The sequence below is a fragment of the Panulirus ornatus genome, chromosome 21, assembly GCF_036320965.1.
Source record: "Panulirus ornatus isolate Po-2019 chromosome 21, ASM3632096v1, whole genome shotgun sequence".
Lineage (NCBI taxonomy): Eukaryota > Metazoa > Arthropoda > Malacostraca > Decapoda > Palinuridae > Panulirus > Panulirus ornatus.
The window spans coordinates 2,443,149-2,460,921 of record NC_092244.1 but is presented as its reverse complement, the minus strand read 5'-3'; the positions used below and the strand labels follow the sequence as shown (position 1 = coordinate 2,460,921).

At 40.0% G+C, this 17,773-nt stretch overlaps 1 protein-coding gene across 2 annotated transcripts in view; it reads left to right on the top strand.

Annotated features, from left to right (window-relative positions):
• The window catches only part of LOC139756260 (tubulin gamma-1 chain), a 42,302-nt gene extending 36,303 nt beyond the window's left edge, over positions 1–5,999 (top strand). For both annotated transcript variants that reach the window (XM_071675460.1, XM_071675461.1), the window contains exon 8: positions 5,172–5,999. In XM_071675460.1, the coding sequence (XP_071531561.1) occupies positions 5,172–5,381 (210 nt within the window). In that variant the 3' untranslated portion in view covers positions 5,382–5,999. The remainder of the gene's footprint in view (positions 1–5,171) is intronic.
• Positions 6,000–17,773: the final 11,774 nt, after the last annotated feature.

Here is a 17,773-nt window from a genome sequence, read left to right as displayed (position 1 = left end):
GCCTTTCACCCTCCTGCATGTTCAGGCCCCGATCACTCAAAATCTTTTTCACTTCATCTTTCCACCTCCAATTAGGTTTCCCACTCCTCCTTGTTCCCTCCACCTCTGACACATATATCCTCTTGGTCAATCTTTCCTCACTCACTCTTTCCATGTGACCAAACCATTTCAAAACACCCTCTTCTGCTCTCTCAACCACACTTTTTATTTCCACACATCTCTCTTACCCTTACATTACTTACTCGATCAAACCACCTCACACCACATATTGTCCTCAAACATCTCATTTCCAGCACATCCACCCTCCTGCACACAACTCTATCCATAGCCCACGCCTCGCAACCATACAACATTGTTGGAACCACTATTCCTTCAAACATACCCATTTTTGCTTTCCGAGATAATGTTCTCGACTTCTAAACATTCTTCAAGCGTATCATAAACTTATAATATGGACAAGAAGGTGAATTGTTTACAAATTTTATCAACAATAAAGTTATCCAGTTTGTATAGACCTTCACAAATATTAAAGTTATAATTCTTTGTGTATTTAATGATAGAAGATTCAGTGATATTTCTCGTGGTACTGGAGTTAGTTAATAACTGAGGTGGCATTACTCCAGTCAATACTATGATCATAATATGTGAGTAGGGGGAGATGGTCAAAGGGCATTATTGTATTATATGTTAATTGATAGGCATGTAAAAGTGAGACTTTTGGATGTTCATGTGCTGAGAGGGGCAGCTGGAGGGATATCTGATCACTATCTTGTGGAGGCGATGGTGAAGATTTGCCGAGCTTTTCAAAAAAGAGGAGAAAATGTTGGGGAGAAGATTGGTGAGAGTAAATGAGCGTGGAAAGGAGACTTGTGTGAGGAAATACCAGGAGAGATTGAATGTAGAATGGCAGAAGATGAGAGCAAATGACGTGAGGGGAGTCAATGAGGAGTGGGAAGCATTTAGGGAAGCAGTGGTGGCATGTGCGAAAGATGCATGTGGCATGAGAAAGGTGGGAGGTGGGAGTTGAGCAGGTTAAAAAGGGTAGTGAGTGGTGGGATGAAGTAAAGTTATTAGTGAAAGAGAAAAGAGAGGCGTTTGGATGATACTTGCAAGGAAGGAGTGCATGTGACTGGGAGATGTATAAAAGAAAGGAACAGGAAGTCAAGAGAAAGGTGCAAGGGTTGAGAAGAGGGCAAATGAGAGCTGGGGTGAGAGAGTATCTTTAAACTTTAGGGAGAATAAAAATATTGTTTGGAAGGAGGTAAATAACATGCGTGAGACAAGAGAACAAATGGGAACATCAGTGAAGGGGGCAAATGGGGAAGTAATAACAGATAGTGATGGAGTGAGAAGGAGATGGAGTGAGTATTTTGAAGGTTTGTTTAATGTCTTTGATGATAAAGTGGCAAATATAAGGTGTTTTGGTTGAGGTGGTGTGCGAGGTGAGAGGGCCAGGGAGAATGGTTTGATTAAGAGAGAAGCAGTAGTGAAAGCCTTGCAGAAGATGAAATATGGCAAGGCAGCGGGTTTGGATGGTATTGCAGTGAAATTTATTAAAAAAGGGTGAATGTGTTGTTGATTGGTTGGTAAGGATATTCACTCTATGTATGGATCATGGTGAAGTGCCTGAGGATTGGTGGAATGCATTCATAGTGCCAGTGTACAAAGGCAAAGGGGACAAAGGTGAGTGCTCAAATTAGAGAGGCATAAGTTTGTTGAGTATTCCAGGGAAATTATATGGGAAGGTATTGATTGAGAGGGTGAAGGCATGTACAGAGCATCAGATTGGGGAAGAGTAGTGTGGTTTCAGAAGTGGTAGAGGATGTGTGAATCAGGTGTTTGCTTTGAAGAATGTGTGTGAGAAATACTGAGAAAAATAGATGGAGTTGTATGTCCCCATGGTTGTTTAATTTGTTTATGGATGGAGTGGTTAGGGAGGCAAATGCAAGAGTTTTAGAGAGAGGGGCAAGTATGCAGTCTTTTGGTGATGAGAGGACTTGGGAAGTGAGTTAATTGTTGTTCACCAGTGATACAGCTGTGGTGGCTGATTCGAGTGAGAAACTGCATAAGTTGGTGGCTGAGTTTGGAAAAGTGTGTGAAAGGAGAAAGTTGAGAGTAAATACGAATAAGAGGAAGGTTACTTGGTTCTGTTGGGTTGAGGGACAAGTTAATTGGGATGTAAGTTTGATTGGAGAAAAATTGGAGGAAGTGAAGTGTTTTAGATATCTGAGAGTGGACTTTGTGAATGGAACCATGGAAATGAAAGTGAGTCACTGGGTGGGGAAGGGGGCAAAGTTTCTGGGAGCGATGAAGAATGTGTGGAAGGAGAGAACGTATCTTGAAGAGCAAAAATGGGTGTTTGAAGGAATAGTATTTCCAACAATATTATATGGTTGTGAGTCGTAGGGCTATAGATATAGTTGTATGGAGGAAGGTGGATGTGTTGGAAATGAAATGTTTGAGGACAATATGTGGTGTGAGGTGGTTTGATTAAGTAATGAAAGGGTAAGAGAGATATGTGGAAATAAAAAGTGTGTGGTTGAGAGAGCTGAAGAGGGTGTGTTGAAATGTTTTGGTCGCATGGAGAGAATGAGTGAGGAAAGATTGACGAAGAGGATATATATGTTAGAGGTGGAGGGAACAAGGAGAAGTGGGAGACCAAATTGGAGGTGGAAGGATGGAGTGAGAAAGATTTTGAGCGATCATGGCCTGAACATACAGGAGGGTGAGAGGCGTGCAAGGAGTTGGGTGAATTGGAATGATGTGGTATACTGGGGTCGACGTGCTGTTAATGGACTGAAGCAGGGAATGTGAAATGTCTGGGGTAAACCATGGAAAGGTCTGCGGGACCTGGATGTGATAGGGAGCTGTGGTTTCAGTGCATTACACATGACAGCTAGAGACTGAGTGTGAATGAATGTGGCTTTTATTTTTCTATTTTTTTATTTTTTATTTATTTTATTTTTTTTCCTGGCACTACCTTGCTGAAGCAGGGAGTATCGATGCTGCTTCCTGTGGGATGGGGTAGTGCCAGGAATGGATGAAGGCAAGCAAGTATGAATATGTACATGTGTATATATGTATATATCTGTGTATGTGTATGTATATGTGTATATGTTATGTATATGTATATGTTGGACAGGATCACAATTTTGCGCGTTATCAAGTATATTCCTATGAGTCCACGGGGAAAGTAAAACTTGATAAGCTCCCAAGTGCACTTTCCCGTAATAATGACATCATCAGGAGATGCAAGAAAGAATTATAAGTCAGTTGATATACAATGAAGAGACGTAGCTAGGATGCCATTTGCTAAACAAGTGATTCAATCACTTGTTTACCAAGTGGCATCCAAGCTGCGTCTCTTCGTTGTATATCAACTGACTTATATTTCTTTCTTGCATCTCCCCTGATGATGTGATTATTACACAAAAGTGCACTTGGGAACTTATCATGTTTCATTTTCCCCGTGGACTCTAGGAATATGTATATGTATGTATATATGCGTATATGGGCATTTATGTATATATATGTGTATATGAGTGGATGGGCCATTCTTCATGTGTTTCCTGGTGCTACCTCTGACTTGGGAAACAGCGATTAGGTATTATAATAAAATATAGGTATCTTGAGGATGATCAGTCAGCACTGCTGGATTTTGTTGACTAGTGGGCTGCATCAAAAGTTAGAACAAGAGTGAAGCATGAAGTTTATATACATAAATTGATGATTTTTGGGCAAAGAAGACCAGATTTCTGCCAGAGGAAAAGTTATTGAAGGATTAAAAAAATTTTTAATAGAATGCTATTGGCTGTAGACATGCCAAATGCAATTTCTAAGATAAAGCAAACAACAAGAATTGCTGGATAGTGAGGACTAGCGGATAACAGGTAATTATTACCTTTGGTTAGGATTTATCGCCATGAGATACTTGACCAGGCAAAGAAGTAAATAAAAAAGGAGCTCAATTTGGTAGTCATTAAAGTTGATAGACTGAGGGAAGAGTAAATTCAGTTAGAAGGCTAAAAATACAGATTTCAAAAGCGATTAGAGAACAGAACAGCCCCGTCAGTACCTCCGAGAGTCCAGGAATATTATTAATTGTGGGGAATATCACATCAAATATAATGCATACAAATGCAGATAAAATGATAGTAAGTGGGAAGACAGTTCAGTGATCAAATTAGGGAAAATACTTGCTCCACAAAGTGTTTAAATGATAATAGCATTAAAGATAAGGTTGAGTGAGTGGTGTTTTGAAAAATGTTGTAAACAGAGGATAAGGTCCAATCCTGTTTTAGTGGTACAAACAAGTACAGATATTAGAAGTGGAAAGAATAAAAAAAGAGTATACTTGAATGAGTGATCATAAGGACAAGGAAGATCCACACAGAAAAAGATGGAAAAAGCAACACAAATCTGAGGGAAAACCAAAGTTGAATATGGAGGTGAGACCTAATCTCCACAGGTATGCATGATAGTAAAGAAAGAAGGAGACTACAAGTACATCATCTACTCACAGCTGTAGAAAATGTCTTCAGCTGCTTTGTTATATTAATAGTCTACTTCTTTCAAAGTAAATATTCTGAGAACAGATTCCAATCTGATTTCATAAGATGATTGTTCCCTTTTGGCCAGGATATTGAGTATTCGTAGTTACCTCCCAAATTGGGATCCCATTACCCTTTTACCCTGTATATTCTTGAGAATTTCAGGTAAGAGCAGATCAATGTCTGTTTTTGACATTTTGATCTTTGATTAATGTATTGTGGTAACTAGTGGAATATAGGAATTATGAATAATAAGAGAAAATGTTTGAAGATTATCTTTTGGACAGGAGAGATACTACTCTCATTTCTCATGCGTATAGTAGAAGATGACTGAGGGGAAAGGAGCATGAGCTAGGAAATCCTTGCTTGGTGTATTATGTTTTTTAAAGGAAGTTTCCGAGGAAGGAGTCTAACAAGGATTTTTCATTTAATTCTGAGTCATCTATTTCTTATATTACTAAGGTGAAAAACTTTGAACAGGTCTGAAAGAAAAGATGTTATTAGGATAGGGAGAGGCAAGACTTTACCCTACACACACCACTGTAAAGTAGTACATTGAAATGTTTGACTGTTGCCTTCTCCATTTCATATTGACAAATTTTGTCTTTTATTGATTTTCAGCTTTTTGAACGAACCTTGAAGCAGTATGATAAGTTACGGAAGAGAGAAGCTTTTTTAGAGCAGTTTCGCAAAGAAGCTATGTTTGCAGAGAATTTAGATGAGCTGGATTGTTCCCGTGAAGTTGTACAGCAGCTGGTGGATGAATATATAGTTGCTACAACTCCTGACTACCTCTCTTGGGGTCTTAATCAAGCATCTGCTGCATCATAGTACTTATTTATTCTTAGGTGTTTTAACATTTATGTTATGCTTTTCCTTAATGCAGAGGTTGACACTGCTGTAAGTAGAAAGTTGGTTATTTAAGAAATTCATCTCTAGCCATATGTATAATACAAACTAGTTTAAGCTTGAGAATTGTAAGGTGGTGTGGCCATTTTTCCCCATAGAAAAACAAATGGATTTGCATGTAGCATTTATGAATTTGCAGAAGGCATATGAAAGAGTTGATAGAGATGCTCTGTGGAAGGTATTAAGAGTATATGGTGCAGGAGGCAAGTTGTTAGAGGCAGTGAAAAGTTTTTATCAAGGATGTAAGGCATGTGTACAAGAAGGAAGAGAGAAGAGTGATTGGTTCCCATTGAATGTCAGTTTGCGGCTGGGGTGCATGATGTCTCCATGGTTGTTTAATTTGTTTATGTTTGGGGTTGTTAGGGAGGTGAATGCAAGAGTTTTGGAGGGGGGGGGGGGGGCAAGTATGCAGTCTGTTGTGGATGAAAGGGCTTAGGAAGTAAGTCAATTGTTCGCTGATGATACAGTGCTGGTGACTGATTCAGGTGAGAAACTGCAGAATCTGGTGACTGAGTTTGGAATAGTGTGTGAAAGAAGAAAGCTGAGAGTAAATGTGAATAAGAGCAAAGTTATTAGGTACAGTAAGATTGAGGGACAAGTTAATTGGGAGGTAAGTTTGAATGGAGAAAAACTGAAGGAAGTGAAGTGTTTTAGATATCTGGGAGGGGATTTGGCAGCGGATGGAACCATGGAAGTGGAAACGAATCATAGGGTGGGGGAGGGGGCGAGGGTTCTGGGAGCGCTGAAAAATGTGTGTAAGTCGAGAACGTTATCTTGGAAAGCAAAATTGGATATGTTTGAAGGAATATTTGTTCCACCAATGTTATATGGTTGCGAGGCGTGGGCTATAGATAGAGTTGTGCGGAGGAGGTTGGATGTGCTGGAAATGAGATGCTTCAGGAAAATATGTGGTGTGAGGTGGTTTGATTGAGTAAGTAATGAAAGGGTAAGAGAGATGTGTGGTAATAAAAAGAGTGTGGTTGAGAGAGCAGAAGAGGGTGTTTTGAAACGGTTTGGTCATATGGAGAGAATGAGTGAGGAAAGATTGACCAAGAGGATGTATGTGATAGAGGCACAGGGAACAAGGAGAAGTGGGAGACCATATTGGAGGTGGAAAGATGGAGTGAAAAAGATTTTGAGTGATTGGAGCCTGAACATGCAGGAGGGTGAAAGGCATGCAAGGAATAGAGTGAATTGGAACAATGTGGTATACTTACTCGATCAAACCACCTCACACCGCATATTGTCCTCAAACATCTCATTTCCAACACATCCACCCTCCTCCGCGCAATCCTATCTATCGCCCATGCCTCACAATCATATGACATTGTTGGTACCACTATTCCTTCAAATGTACCCACGCCTTATCATCATTATTATTATTATTATTATTATTACATGGTAAATTATATGGGAGGGTATTGATTGAGAGGGTGAAGGCATGTACAGAGCATCAGATTGGGGAAGAGCAGTGTGGTTTCAGAAGTGGTAGAGGATGTGTGGATCAGGTGTTTGCTTTGAAGAATGTATGAGAAATACTTAGAAAAGCAAATGGATTTGTATGTAGCATTTATGGATCTGGAGAAGGCATATGATAAGAGTTGATAGAGATGCTTTGTGGAAGGTACTAAGAATATATGGTGTGGGAGGTAAGCTGTTAGAAGCAGTGAAAAGTTTTTATCGAGGATGTAAGGCATGTGTACGTGTAGGAAGAGAGGAAAGTGATTGGTTCTCAGTGAATGTAGGTTTGCGGCAAGGGTGTGTGATGTCTCCATGGTCATTTAATTTGTTTATGGATGGGGTTGTTAGGGAGGTGAATGCAAGAGTTTTGGAAAGAGGGGCAAGTATGAAGTCTGTTGGGGATGAGAGAGGTTGGGAAGTGAGTCAGTTGTTGTTCGCTGATGATACAGTGCTGGTGGCTGATTCATGTGAGAGACTGCAGAAGCTGGTGACTGAGTTTGGTAAAGTGTGTGCAAGAAGAAACTTAAGAGTAAATGTGAATAAGAGCAAGGTTATTAGGTACAGTAGGGTTGAGGGTCAAGTCAATTGGGAGGTAAGTTTGGATGGAGAAAAACTGGAGGAAGTAAAGTGTTTTAGATATCTGGGAGTGGATCTGGCAGTGGATGGAACCATGGAAGCGGAAGTGAATCATAGGGTAGGGGAGGGGGCGTAAATCCTGTAAGCCTTGAAGAATGTGTGGAAGTCGAGAACATTATCTCCAAAAGCAAAATTGGCTATGTTGGAAGGAATAGTGGTTCCAACAATGTTGTATGGTTGCGAGGCATGGGCTATGGATAGAGTTGTGCGCAGGAGGGTGGATGTGCTGGAAATGAGATGTTTGAGGACAATATGTGGTGTGAGGTGGTTTTGTTTAAGAAAATAAAGGGTAAGAGAGATTTTGGAAATAAAAAGGGGGGTTAAAGAAAAGCAGAAAAAAGGGTGTTTTGAAAGGGTTTTGGTCCATGGAGAGAATGAGTGAGGAAAGATTGCCCAAGGGGAGGATATATTTTTAAAAGGGGGGAGGGAACGGAAAGAAGGAAAACCAAAATTTGGGAGGAAAAAGGGATGGAGTAAAAAAATTTTTTGAGGTTTGGGGCCTGAACATCAGGAGGGTGAAAGGCGGGGCAAAAATTGGTTAAATTTGGGGAATGATGTGGTTACTGGGTCGACGTGCTTTTAAGGGGATAACGGGAAAGTAAAATGCCCGGGGGAAAAACCAAAGGAAAGGTCTGGGGGGCCCGGGAAATGTGATAGGGAGTTTGTGGTTTAAAGTGCTTTACACATGACAGCTAGAGACTGATTTTTAAATGAATGTGGTTTTTAAATTTTTCTATTTTTTTATTTTTTATTTATTTTTTTTTTTTTCCGGGCCTACCTTGCTGAACCCGGGAGTATCGATGCTGCTTCCTGTGGGATGGGGTAGGGGCCAGGAAGGGTTTGAAGGCAAGCAATATGTTTATGCCCATGTTTAAATATTTATAAAATTGTGAAATTTAAATTTAATATTTTGTAAATTTTTATGTAAATGTTTTAAATGTTGGCCCAGGTTTCACAATTTTGCGCTTATCAAGTATTTTCCCTATGAGTCCACGGGAAAGTAAACTTGTTTAAGCCCCAAGTCCCTTTTCCCCCGAATAAGACATCATCGGGAGAGGGCAAAAAGGGAATTATAAGTCAGTTGATAAAATGAAGAGACGTAGCTAGGATGCCTTTGGGGCTAAACAATTGATTAAATCACTTTTTTAAACCAAAGTGGCATCCAAGCTGCGTCTCTTCTTTGGTATAAAAACCCGACTTATTTTTCTTTCTTGAAATTCCCCTGATGATGTGATTATTACACAAAAGTGCATTTGGGAACTTATAAAGTTTCATTTTCCCCGTGGACCCCTAGGAAAATGTATATGTATTATATATCATATGGGCATTTATTATATAAATGTGTATATGAGGGGAAATTGGGCCATTTTCATGTTTTTCCCCGGGGTCCCAAACCTCTAAATTTGGGAAAAAACAGCGATTAGGTTTTAAATAATAAAATATAGGTATCTTGAGGATGACCCAGTCACACTGTTTGGATTTTGTTGACTAGGGGGCTGCATCAAAAGTTAAAAACAAGATGAAGCATAAAAAGTTTAAAAAACATAAATTGATGATTTTTGGGCAAAGAAGCCCAGATTTCCGCCAGAGGAAAAGTTATTGAAGGATTAAAAAAAATTTTTTAAAAGAATGCTATTGGCTGTAGACATGCCAAATGCAATTTTTAAAAAAAACAAACAAAAAAGAAAATTTTTTTGGGTATGAGGACTAGCGGAAAAAACAGGGAATTATTACCTTTGGGTTTGGGTTTATCGCCATGAGAAAACTTTACCAGGCAAAAAAGTAAATAAAAAAGGAGCTCAATTTGGTAGTCATTAAAGTTGATAGACTGAGGGGAAAAGTAAATTCAGTTAGAAGGCAAAAAAAACAGATTTCAAAAACGATTAGAGAACAAACACCCCCCTCATACCTCCGAGAGTCCCGGAATATTAAAAATTTGGGGAATATCACATCAAATATAATGCAAACAAATGCAGATAAAATGATAGTAAGTGGGAAAAACAGTTTAGTGATTTAAATTAGGGAAAATACCTTTCTCCACAAAGGGTTTAAATGATAAAAGCATTAAAGATAAGGTTGATTTAGTGGTTTTTTTTAAAAATGTTGTAAACAAGGATAAAGGCCAAACCTGTTTAAATGGAAAAAACAAGAAAAGATAATTTGAAGTGGAAAAAATAAAAAAAGAGTATCTTTAATGAGTGGGTCAAAAAGGGCCAAAGGGAAAATCCACACAGAAAAAGATGGAAAAAGCAACACAAATCTGAGGGGAAAAACCCAAAATTGAATATGGAGGTGAGACCTAATCTCCACAGGTATGCATGATAGTAAAGAAAAAAGGAACTACAAAATACATCAAACCCACTCCAAAAACGAAAAAAATGGCTTCATCTGCTTTGTTTTTATTAAAAAAGTCAACCCCTTTTTTTCAAAGTAAATATTCTGAGAAAAGATTCCAATCTGATTTCATAAATGATTGTTCCCCTTTTTGGGCCCGGATATTGAGTATTCGTAGTTTTTCCTCCCAAATTTGGGGTCCCATTACCCTTTTTAAACCCCGTATAATTTTTGAGAATTTTTAGGTAAGAGCAGATCAATGTCTGTTTTTGCATTTTGATCTTTGATTAATGATTGTGGGGGGCAGGGAATATAGGGAAATTTTGAATAAAAGAGAAAAAGTTTGAAGATTACCCTTTTGGGGCAGGAGAGATACCACTCTCATTTTTTCATGCGAAAAGTGAAGATGACTTAGGGGAAAGGAGCATGAGCAAAGGGAAAAACCTTTTCTTGGTTTTATTATGTTTTTTTTAAAAGGGAATTTCCGAGGGAAGGGGTCTAACAAGGGGTTTTTTATTTAATTCTGAGGGCATCTATTTCCTTTTTTTACTAAGGTTTAAAAACTTTGAACAGGGCTGAAAGAAAAATGTTATTAGGATAGGGGGAGGGAAGACTTTACCCTACACACACCACTGTAAAGTAGTACATTGAAAAGTTTGACTGTTGCCTTTCCCTTTTCATATTTACAAATTTTGTCTTTTATTGATTTTCAGCTTTTTGAACGAACCCTTTAAGCATTTTATAAGTTACGGAAAGAAAGCTTTTTTAGAGCAGTTTCGCAAAGAAGCTATTTTTTTGCAGAAAAATTTAATGAGCGGGATTTTTTCCCTGAATTTTTACAGCAGCTGGGGGAAATGTATATAGTTGTTTACAACTCCGACAAACCCCCTTTTGGGGGCCTTAACAAGAACTGCTCATCATAAGAAACTTATTTATTCTTAGGTTTTTTTTAACATTTATGTTATCCCTTTTCCTTAATGCAAGGTTGACACGCTGAAAGTAAAATTTGGGTTTATTTAAGAAATTCACTCTACCATAAGAAATAATAAAAACTATTTTTAAGCTTGAAATTGAAAGGGTGGTGGGGCCCAATTTTTTCCCCATAGAAAAAAAAATTTGGATTTGCATGTACATTTATGAATTTGCAGAAGCATATAAAAGAGTTGATTAGGTTTCTTTTGTGGAAGGAAATTAAGAGTATTGGTGCAGGGGAAAGTTGTTAGAGGCAGTGAAAATTTTTTAAACAAGGATGAAAGGGAAAGGGTACAAAAAGGAAGAGAGAAAGTAAATTGGTTTCCCATTGAATTTTCAGTTTGCGGCGGGGGTCCCATGATGCCCAGGGTTGGTTTAATTTTTTTATTTTTTGGGGGTTGTTAGGGAGGTAAATCAAGAGTTTTGGAGGGGGGGGGGGGGGCAAGTATGCAGTCTGTTGTGGATGAAAGGGCTTAGGAAGTAATCAATTGTTCGCTGATGATACAGTGTTTGGTTTGACTGTTTCAGGTAAAACTGCAAAAACTGGTGCCCGGGTTTTTGGAATAGTTTTGTAAAAGAAAAAAGCTGAGAGTAAATGTGAATAAGAGAAAAGGGTTTATTAGGTACAGTAAGATTGGGGGACAATTTAAGGGGGGAAAAAGTTTGAATGGAGAAAAACTAAAGGGAAGTGAAGGTTTTAAAATTTCGGGGAAAGGGGATTTGGCAGGGGAGGGGAACCATGGAAGTGGAAACGAATCATAGGGTGGGGGAGGGGGCAGGGTTCTGGGAGCGCTGAAAAATGTGTGTAAGTCGAGAACGTTATCTTGGAAAGAAAAATTTGGGGTATGTTTGAAGGAAAAATTTGTTCCCCCAAAATTTATATGGTTGCGAGGGCCCCTTGGGGTATAGATAAATTGAGGCCCGGGGGAGGTTTGGAAAGTGCTTTGGAAAAGAAAGCCCTTTAAAGGAAAAAAATGTGGGGTGAGGTGGTTTTATTGAGTAAGTAATGAAAGGGTAAGAGAGATGTGGGTAAAAAAAGAGTGTGGTTGAGAGAAACAGAAGAGGGGTTTTTAAACGGGTTTTGGCATATGGAGAGAAAAGGGGGTGAGGAAAGAATTTACCAAGAGGATGTAAATTTAAAAGACAACAGGGAAAAAAGGGGAAGTGGGAGACCAAATTGGAGGTGGGAAAAATGGGGTGAAAAAGTTTTGAGTGATTGGAAACCTGAACATGCAGGAAAGGGGGAAAAAAGGGATGCAAGGAATAGAGTGAATTGGAAAAAATGTGGTATAAATTCCCCGATCAAACCACCTCACAACCCCCATTGTCCTCAAACTCTCATTTTCCCCAAAACCCTCCACCCTCCTCCGCGCAAAACCTATCTAACGCCCATGCCTCACAATCTATGACATTGTTTTAAACCCCTTTCCCTTTAAATGTACCCACCCTTTTCATCATTAAAAAAATTTTTAAAAATTAAATTTTTACATGGTAAATTATATGGGAGGGTATTGATTGAGAGGGTGGGAAGGGGATGTACAGAGCCCAGATTGGGGAAAAAGCAGTGTGGTTTTAGAAGTGGTAGAGGATGTGTGGGGTCAGGTGTTTTTCTTTAAGAATGTATTAGAAATCCCAAAAAAAGCAAATGGATTTGTATGTAGCATTTATGGATCCCGGGGAAGGCATAAGAAAAAAGTTTTATAGAGAACTTTTTGGGAAGGGACTAAAAAATATATGGTTTGGGAGGTAAAACTGTTAAAAAGCAGGAAAAGTTTTTAAACGAGGGTGTAAGGCATGTGTACGTGTAGGAAGAGAGGAAAGTGATTGGGTTTTAGTGAATGTAAGGTTTTTTTCGGAAGGGGGTGTGATTTCCCCCCCATGGTCATTTTTAAATTTTTTTTGGTTTTGGGGGTTTTTAGGGAGGTGAATGCAAGAGTTTTTTGGAAAAAAGGGGCAAGTATGAAGTCTGTTGGGGGGAGAAGGGGGGAAGTGAGTCCCTTTTGTTCGCTGATGATAAAGGCTGGTTTTTTGATTCATGTGAGAGACCGCAGAAGCTGGGGACTGAGTTTTGGAAAGTGTGTGGAAAAAAGAAAACTAAAAGTAAATGTGAATAAGAGCAAGGTTATTAGGTACAGTTTGGGTTTAGGGTCAAGTCAATTGGGAGGAAAAGTTTGGTTGGAGAAAAACTGGGGGGAAGTAAAGGGGTTTTAGATTTTGGGGAGTGGATTGGCAGTGGATGGAACCAGGGAAAACGGAAGGAATCATAGGGGGGGGGGGGCCTAAATCCGTAAGCCTTAAAGAATGTGTGGAAGTCGAAAAAATTTATCCCCAAAAGCAAAATTGGCTATTTTGGGAAAGGGAAATTTAGGGGTTCCAAACCAATTTTTGTAGGGTTTCCCGAGGCATGGGCTAGGGAAAGTTGTGCGCAGGGGGGTGGATGTGCGGGAAATGAGATGTTTGAGGCAATATGGGTGTGAGGGGGTTTTTGATCAAAGTAAAAATTTTAAAAGGGTAAAGAGATGTGGGAAAAATAAAAAGAGCGTGGTTGAGAGAGCAAAAGAGGGTTTTTTAAAAAGGTTTGGTCACAGGGAGAGAATGAGTGAGGAAAGTTTGCCCAAGAGGATTTATATGTTGGAGGTGGGGGGAACGGGAAGGGGAGCCCAAAATTTGGGAAAAGGGTGGAAAAAATGGAGTGAAAAATTTTTTGAGTAAATTGGGGCCTGAACAGCAGGAGGGTAAAAAGGCAGGCAAGGAATAGATTGAATTGGATCGATGTGGTATACTAGGGTCGACGTGCTGTCAATGGATTGAATCAGGGCATGTGAAGCGTCTGGGGTAAACCATGGAAAGTTCTGTAGGGCCTGGATGTGGAAAGGGAGCTGTGGTTTCGGGCATTATTGCATGACAGCTAGAGACTGAGTGTGAATGAATGGGTCCTTTGTTGTCTTTTCCTAGCGCTACCTCACACACATGAGGGGGGAGGGGGATGTTATTCCATGTGTGGCGAGGTGGCGATGGGAATGAATAAAGGCAGACTGTGAATTGTGTGCATGTGTATATATGTATGTGTCTGTGTGTGTATATATATGTGTACATTGAGATGTATGGGTATGTATATTTGCGTGTGTGGACGTGTATGTATATACATGTGTATGGGGGTGGGTTGGGCCATTTCTTTCATCTGTTTCCTTGCGCTACCTCGCAAACGCGGGAGACAGCGACAAAGCAAAATACAATATAATATAATATAATATAATATATATATATATATATATATATATATATATATATATATATATATATATATATATATATATATATATTTTTCTTTTTTTTTTTTTTTTTTGCTGTCTCCCGCGATTGCGAGGTAGCGCAAGGAAACAGACGAAAGAAATGGCCCAACCCACCCCCATACACATGTATATACATACGTCCACACACGCAAATATACATACCTACACAGCTTTCCATGGTTTACCCCAGTCGCTTCACATGCCTTGATTCAATCCACTGACAGCACGTCAACCCCGGTATACCACATCGCTCCAATTCACTCTATTCCTTGCCCTCCTTTCACCCTCCTGCATGTTCAGGCCCCGATCACACAAAATCTTTTTCACTCCATCTTTCCACCTCCAATTTGGTCTCCCTCTTCTCGTTCCCTCCACCTCCGACACATATATTCTCTTGGTCAATCTTTCCTCACTCATTCTCTCCATGTGCCCGAACCATTTCAAAACACCCTCTTCTGCTCTCTCAACCACGCTCTTTTTATTTCCACACATCTCTCTTACCCTTACGTTACTTACTCGATCAAACCACCTCACACCACACATTGTCCTCAAACATCTCATTTCCAGCACATCCATCCTCCTGCGCACAACTCTATCCATAGCCCACGCCTCGCAACCATACAACATTGTTGGAACCACTATTCCTTCAAACATACCCATTTTTGCTTTCCGAGATAATGTTCTCGACTTCCACACATTCTTCAAGGCTCCCAGAATTTTCGCCCCCTCCCCCACCCTATGATCCACTTCCGCTTCCATGGTTCCATCCGCTGCCAGATCCACTCCCAGATATCTAAAACACTTCACTTCCTCCAGTTTTTCTCCATTCAAACTCACCTCCCAATTGACTTGACCCTCAACCCTACTGTACCTAATAACCTTGCTCTTATTCACATTTACTCTTAACTTTCTTCTTTCACACACTTTACCAAACTCAATCACCAGCTTCTGCAGTTTCTCACATGAATCAGCCACCAGCGCTGTATCATCAGCGAACAACAACTGACTCACTTCCCAATCTCTCTCATCCCCAACAGACTTCATACTTGCCCCTCTTTCCAAAACTCTTGCATTCACCTCCCTAACAACCCCATCCATAAACAAATTAAACAACCATGGAGACATCACACACCCCTGCCGCAAACCTACATTCACTGAGAACCAATCACTTTCCTCTCTTCCTACACGTACACATGCCTTACATCCTCGATAAAAACTTTTCACTGCTTCTAACAACTTGCCTCCCACACCATATATTCTTAATACCTTCCACAGAGCATCTCTATCAACTCTATCATATGCCTTCTCCAGATCCATAAATGCTACATACAAATCCATTTGCTTTTCTAAGTATTTCTCACATACATTCTTCAAAGCAAACACCTGATCCACACATCCTCTACCACTTCTGAAACCGCACTGCTCTTCCCCAATCTGATGCTCTGTACATGCCTTCACCCTCTCAATCAATACCCTCCCATATAATTTACCAGGAATACTCAACAAACTTATACCTCTGTAATTTGAGCACTCACTCTTATCCCCTTTGCCTTTGTACAATGGCACTATGCACGCATTCCGCCAATCCTCAGGCACCTCACCATGAGTCATACATACATTAAATAACCTTACCAACCAGTCAACAATACAGTCACCCCCTTTTTTAATAAATTCCACTGCAATACCATCCAAACCTGCTGCCTTGCCGGCTTTCATCTTCTGCAAAGCTTTTACTACCTCCCATATAATTTACCAGGAATACTCAACAAACTTATACCTCTGTAATTTGAGCACTCACTCTTATCCCCTTTGCCTTTGTACAATGGCACTATGCACGCATTCCGCCAATCCTCAGGCACCTCACCATGAGTCATACATACATTAAATAACCTTACCAACCAGTCAACAATACAGTCACCCCCTTTTTTAATAAATTCCACTGCAATACCATCCAAACCTGCTGCCTTGCTGGCTTTCATCTTCTGCAAAGCTTTTACTACCTCTTCTCTGTTTACCAAATCATTTTCCCTAACCCTCTCACTTTGCACACCACCTCGACCAAAACACCCTATATCTGCCACTCTATCATCAAACACATTCAACAAACCTTCAAAATACTCACTCTATCTCCTTCTCACATCACCACTACTTGTTATCACCTCCCCATTTGCGCCCTTCACTGAAGTTCCCATTTGCTCCCTTGTATTACGCACTTTATTTACCTCCTTCCAGAACATCTTTTTATTCTCCCTAAAATTTAATGATACTCTCTCACCCCAACTCTCATTTGCCCTTTTTTTCACCTCTTGCACCTTTCTCTTGACCTCCTGTCTCTTTCTTTTATACATCTCCCACTCAATTTCATTTTTTTCCCTGCAAAAATCGTCCAAATGCCTCTCTCTTCTCTTTCACTAATACTCTTACTTCTTCATCCCACCACTCACTACCCTTTCTAATCAACCCACCTCCCACTCTTCTCATGCCACAAGCATCTTTTGCGCAATCCATCACTGATTCCCTAAATACATCCCATTCCTCCCCCACTCCCCTTACTTCCATTGTTCTCACCTTTTTCCATTCTGTACTCAGTCTCTCCTGGTACTTCCTCACACAAGTCTCCTTCCCAAGTTCACTTACTCTCACCACCCTCTTCACCCCAACATTCACTCTTCTTTTCTGAAAACCCATACAAATCTTCACCTTAGCCTCTGCAAGATAATGATCAGACATCCCTCCAGTTGCACCTCTCAGCACATTAACATCCAAAAGTCTCTCTTTTGCGCGCCTGTCAATTAACACGTAATCCAATAACGCTCTCTGGCCATCTCTCCTACTTACATAAGTATACTTATGTATATCTCGCTTTTTAAACCAGGTATTCCCAATCATCAGTCCTTTTTCAGCACATAAATCTACAAGCTCTTCACCATTTCCATTTACAACACTGAACACCCCATGTATACCAATTATTCCCTCAACTGCCATATACAGCGACAAAGTATAATAAAATAATATAATAATAATATATATATATATATATATATATATATTTTTTTTTTTTTTTTTTATACTTTGTCGCTGTCTCCCGCGTTTGCGAGGTAGCGCAGGGAAACAGACGAAAGAAATGGCCCAACCCCCCCCCATACTCATGTACATACACACGTCCACACACGCAAATATACATACCTACACAGCTTTCCATGGTTTACCCCAGACGCTTCACATGCCCTGATTCAATCCACTGACAGCACGTCAACCCCTGTATACCACATCGCTCCAATTCACTCTATTCCTTGCCCTCCTTTCACCCTCCTGCATGTTCAGGCCCCGATCACACAAAATCTTTTTCACTCCATCTTTCCACCTCCAATTTGGTCTCCCCTTCTCCTCGTTCCCTCCACCTCCGACACATATATCCTCTTGGTCAATCTTTCCTCACTCATTCTCTCCATGTGCCCAAACCACTTCAAAACACCCTCTTCTGCTCTCTCAACCACGCTCTTTTTATTTCCACACATCTCTCTTACCCTTACGTTACTTACTCGATCAAACCACCTCACACCACACATTGTCCTCAAACATCTCATTTCCAGCACATCCATCCTCCTGCGCACAACT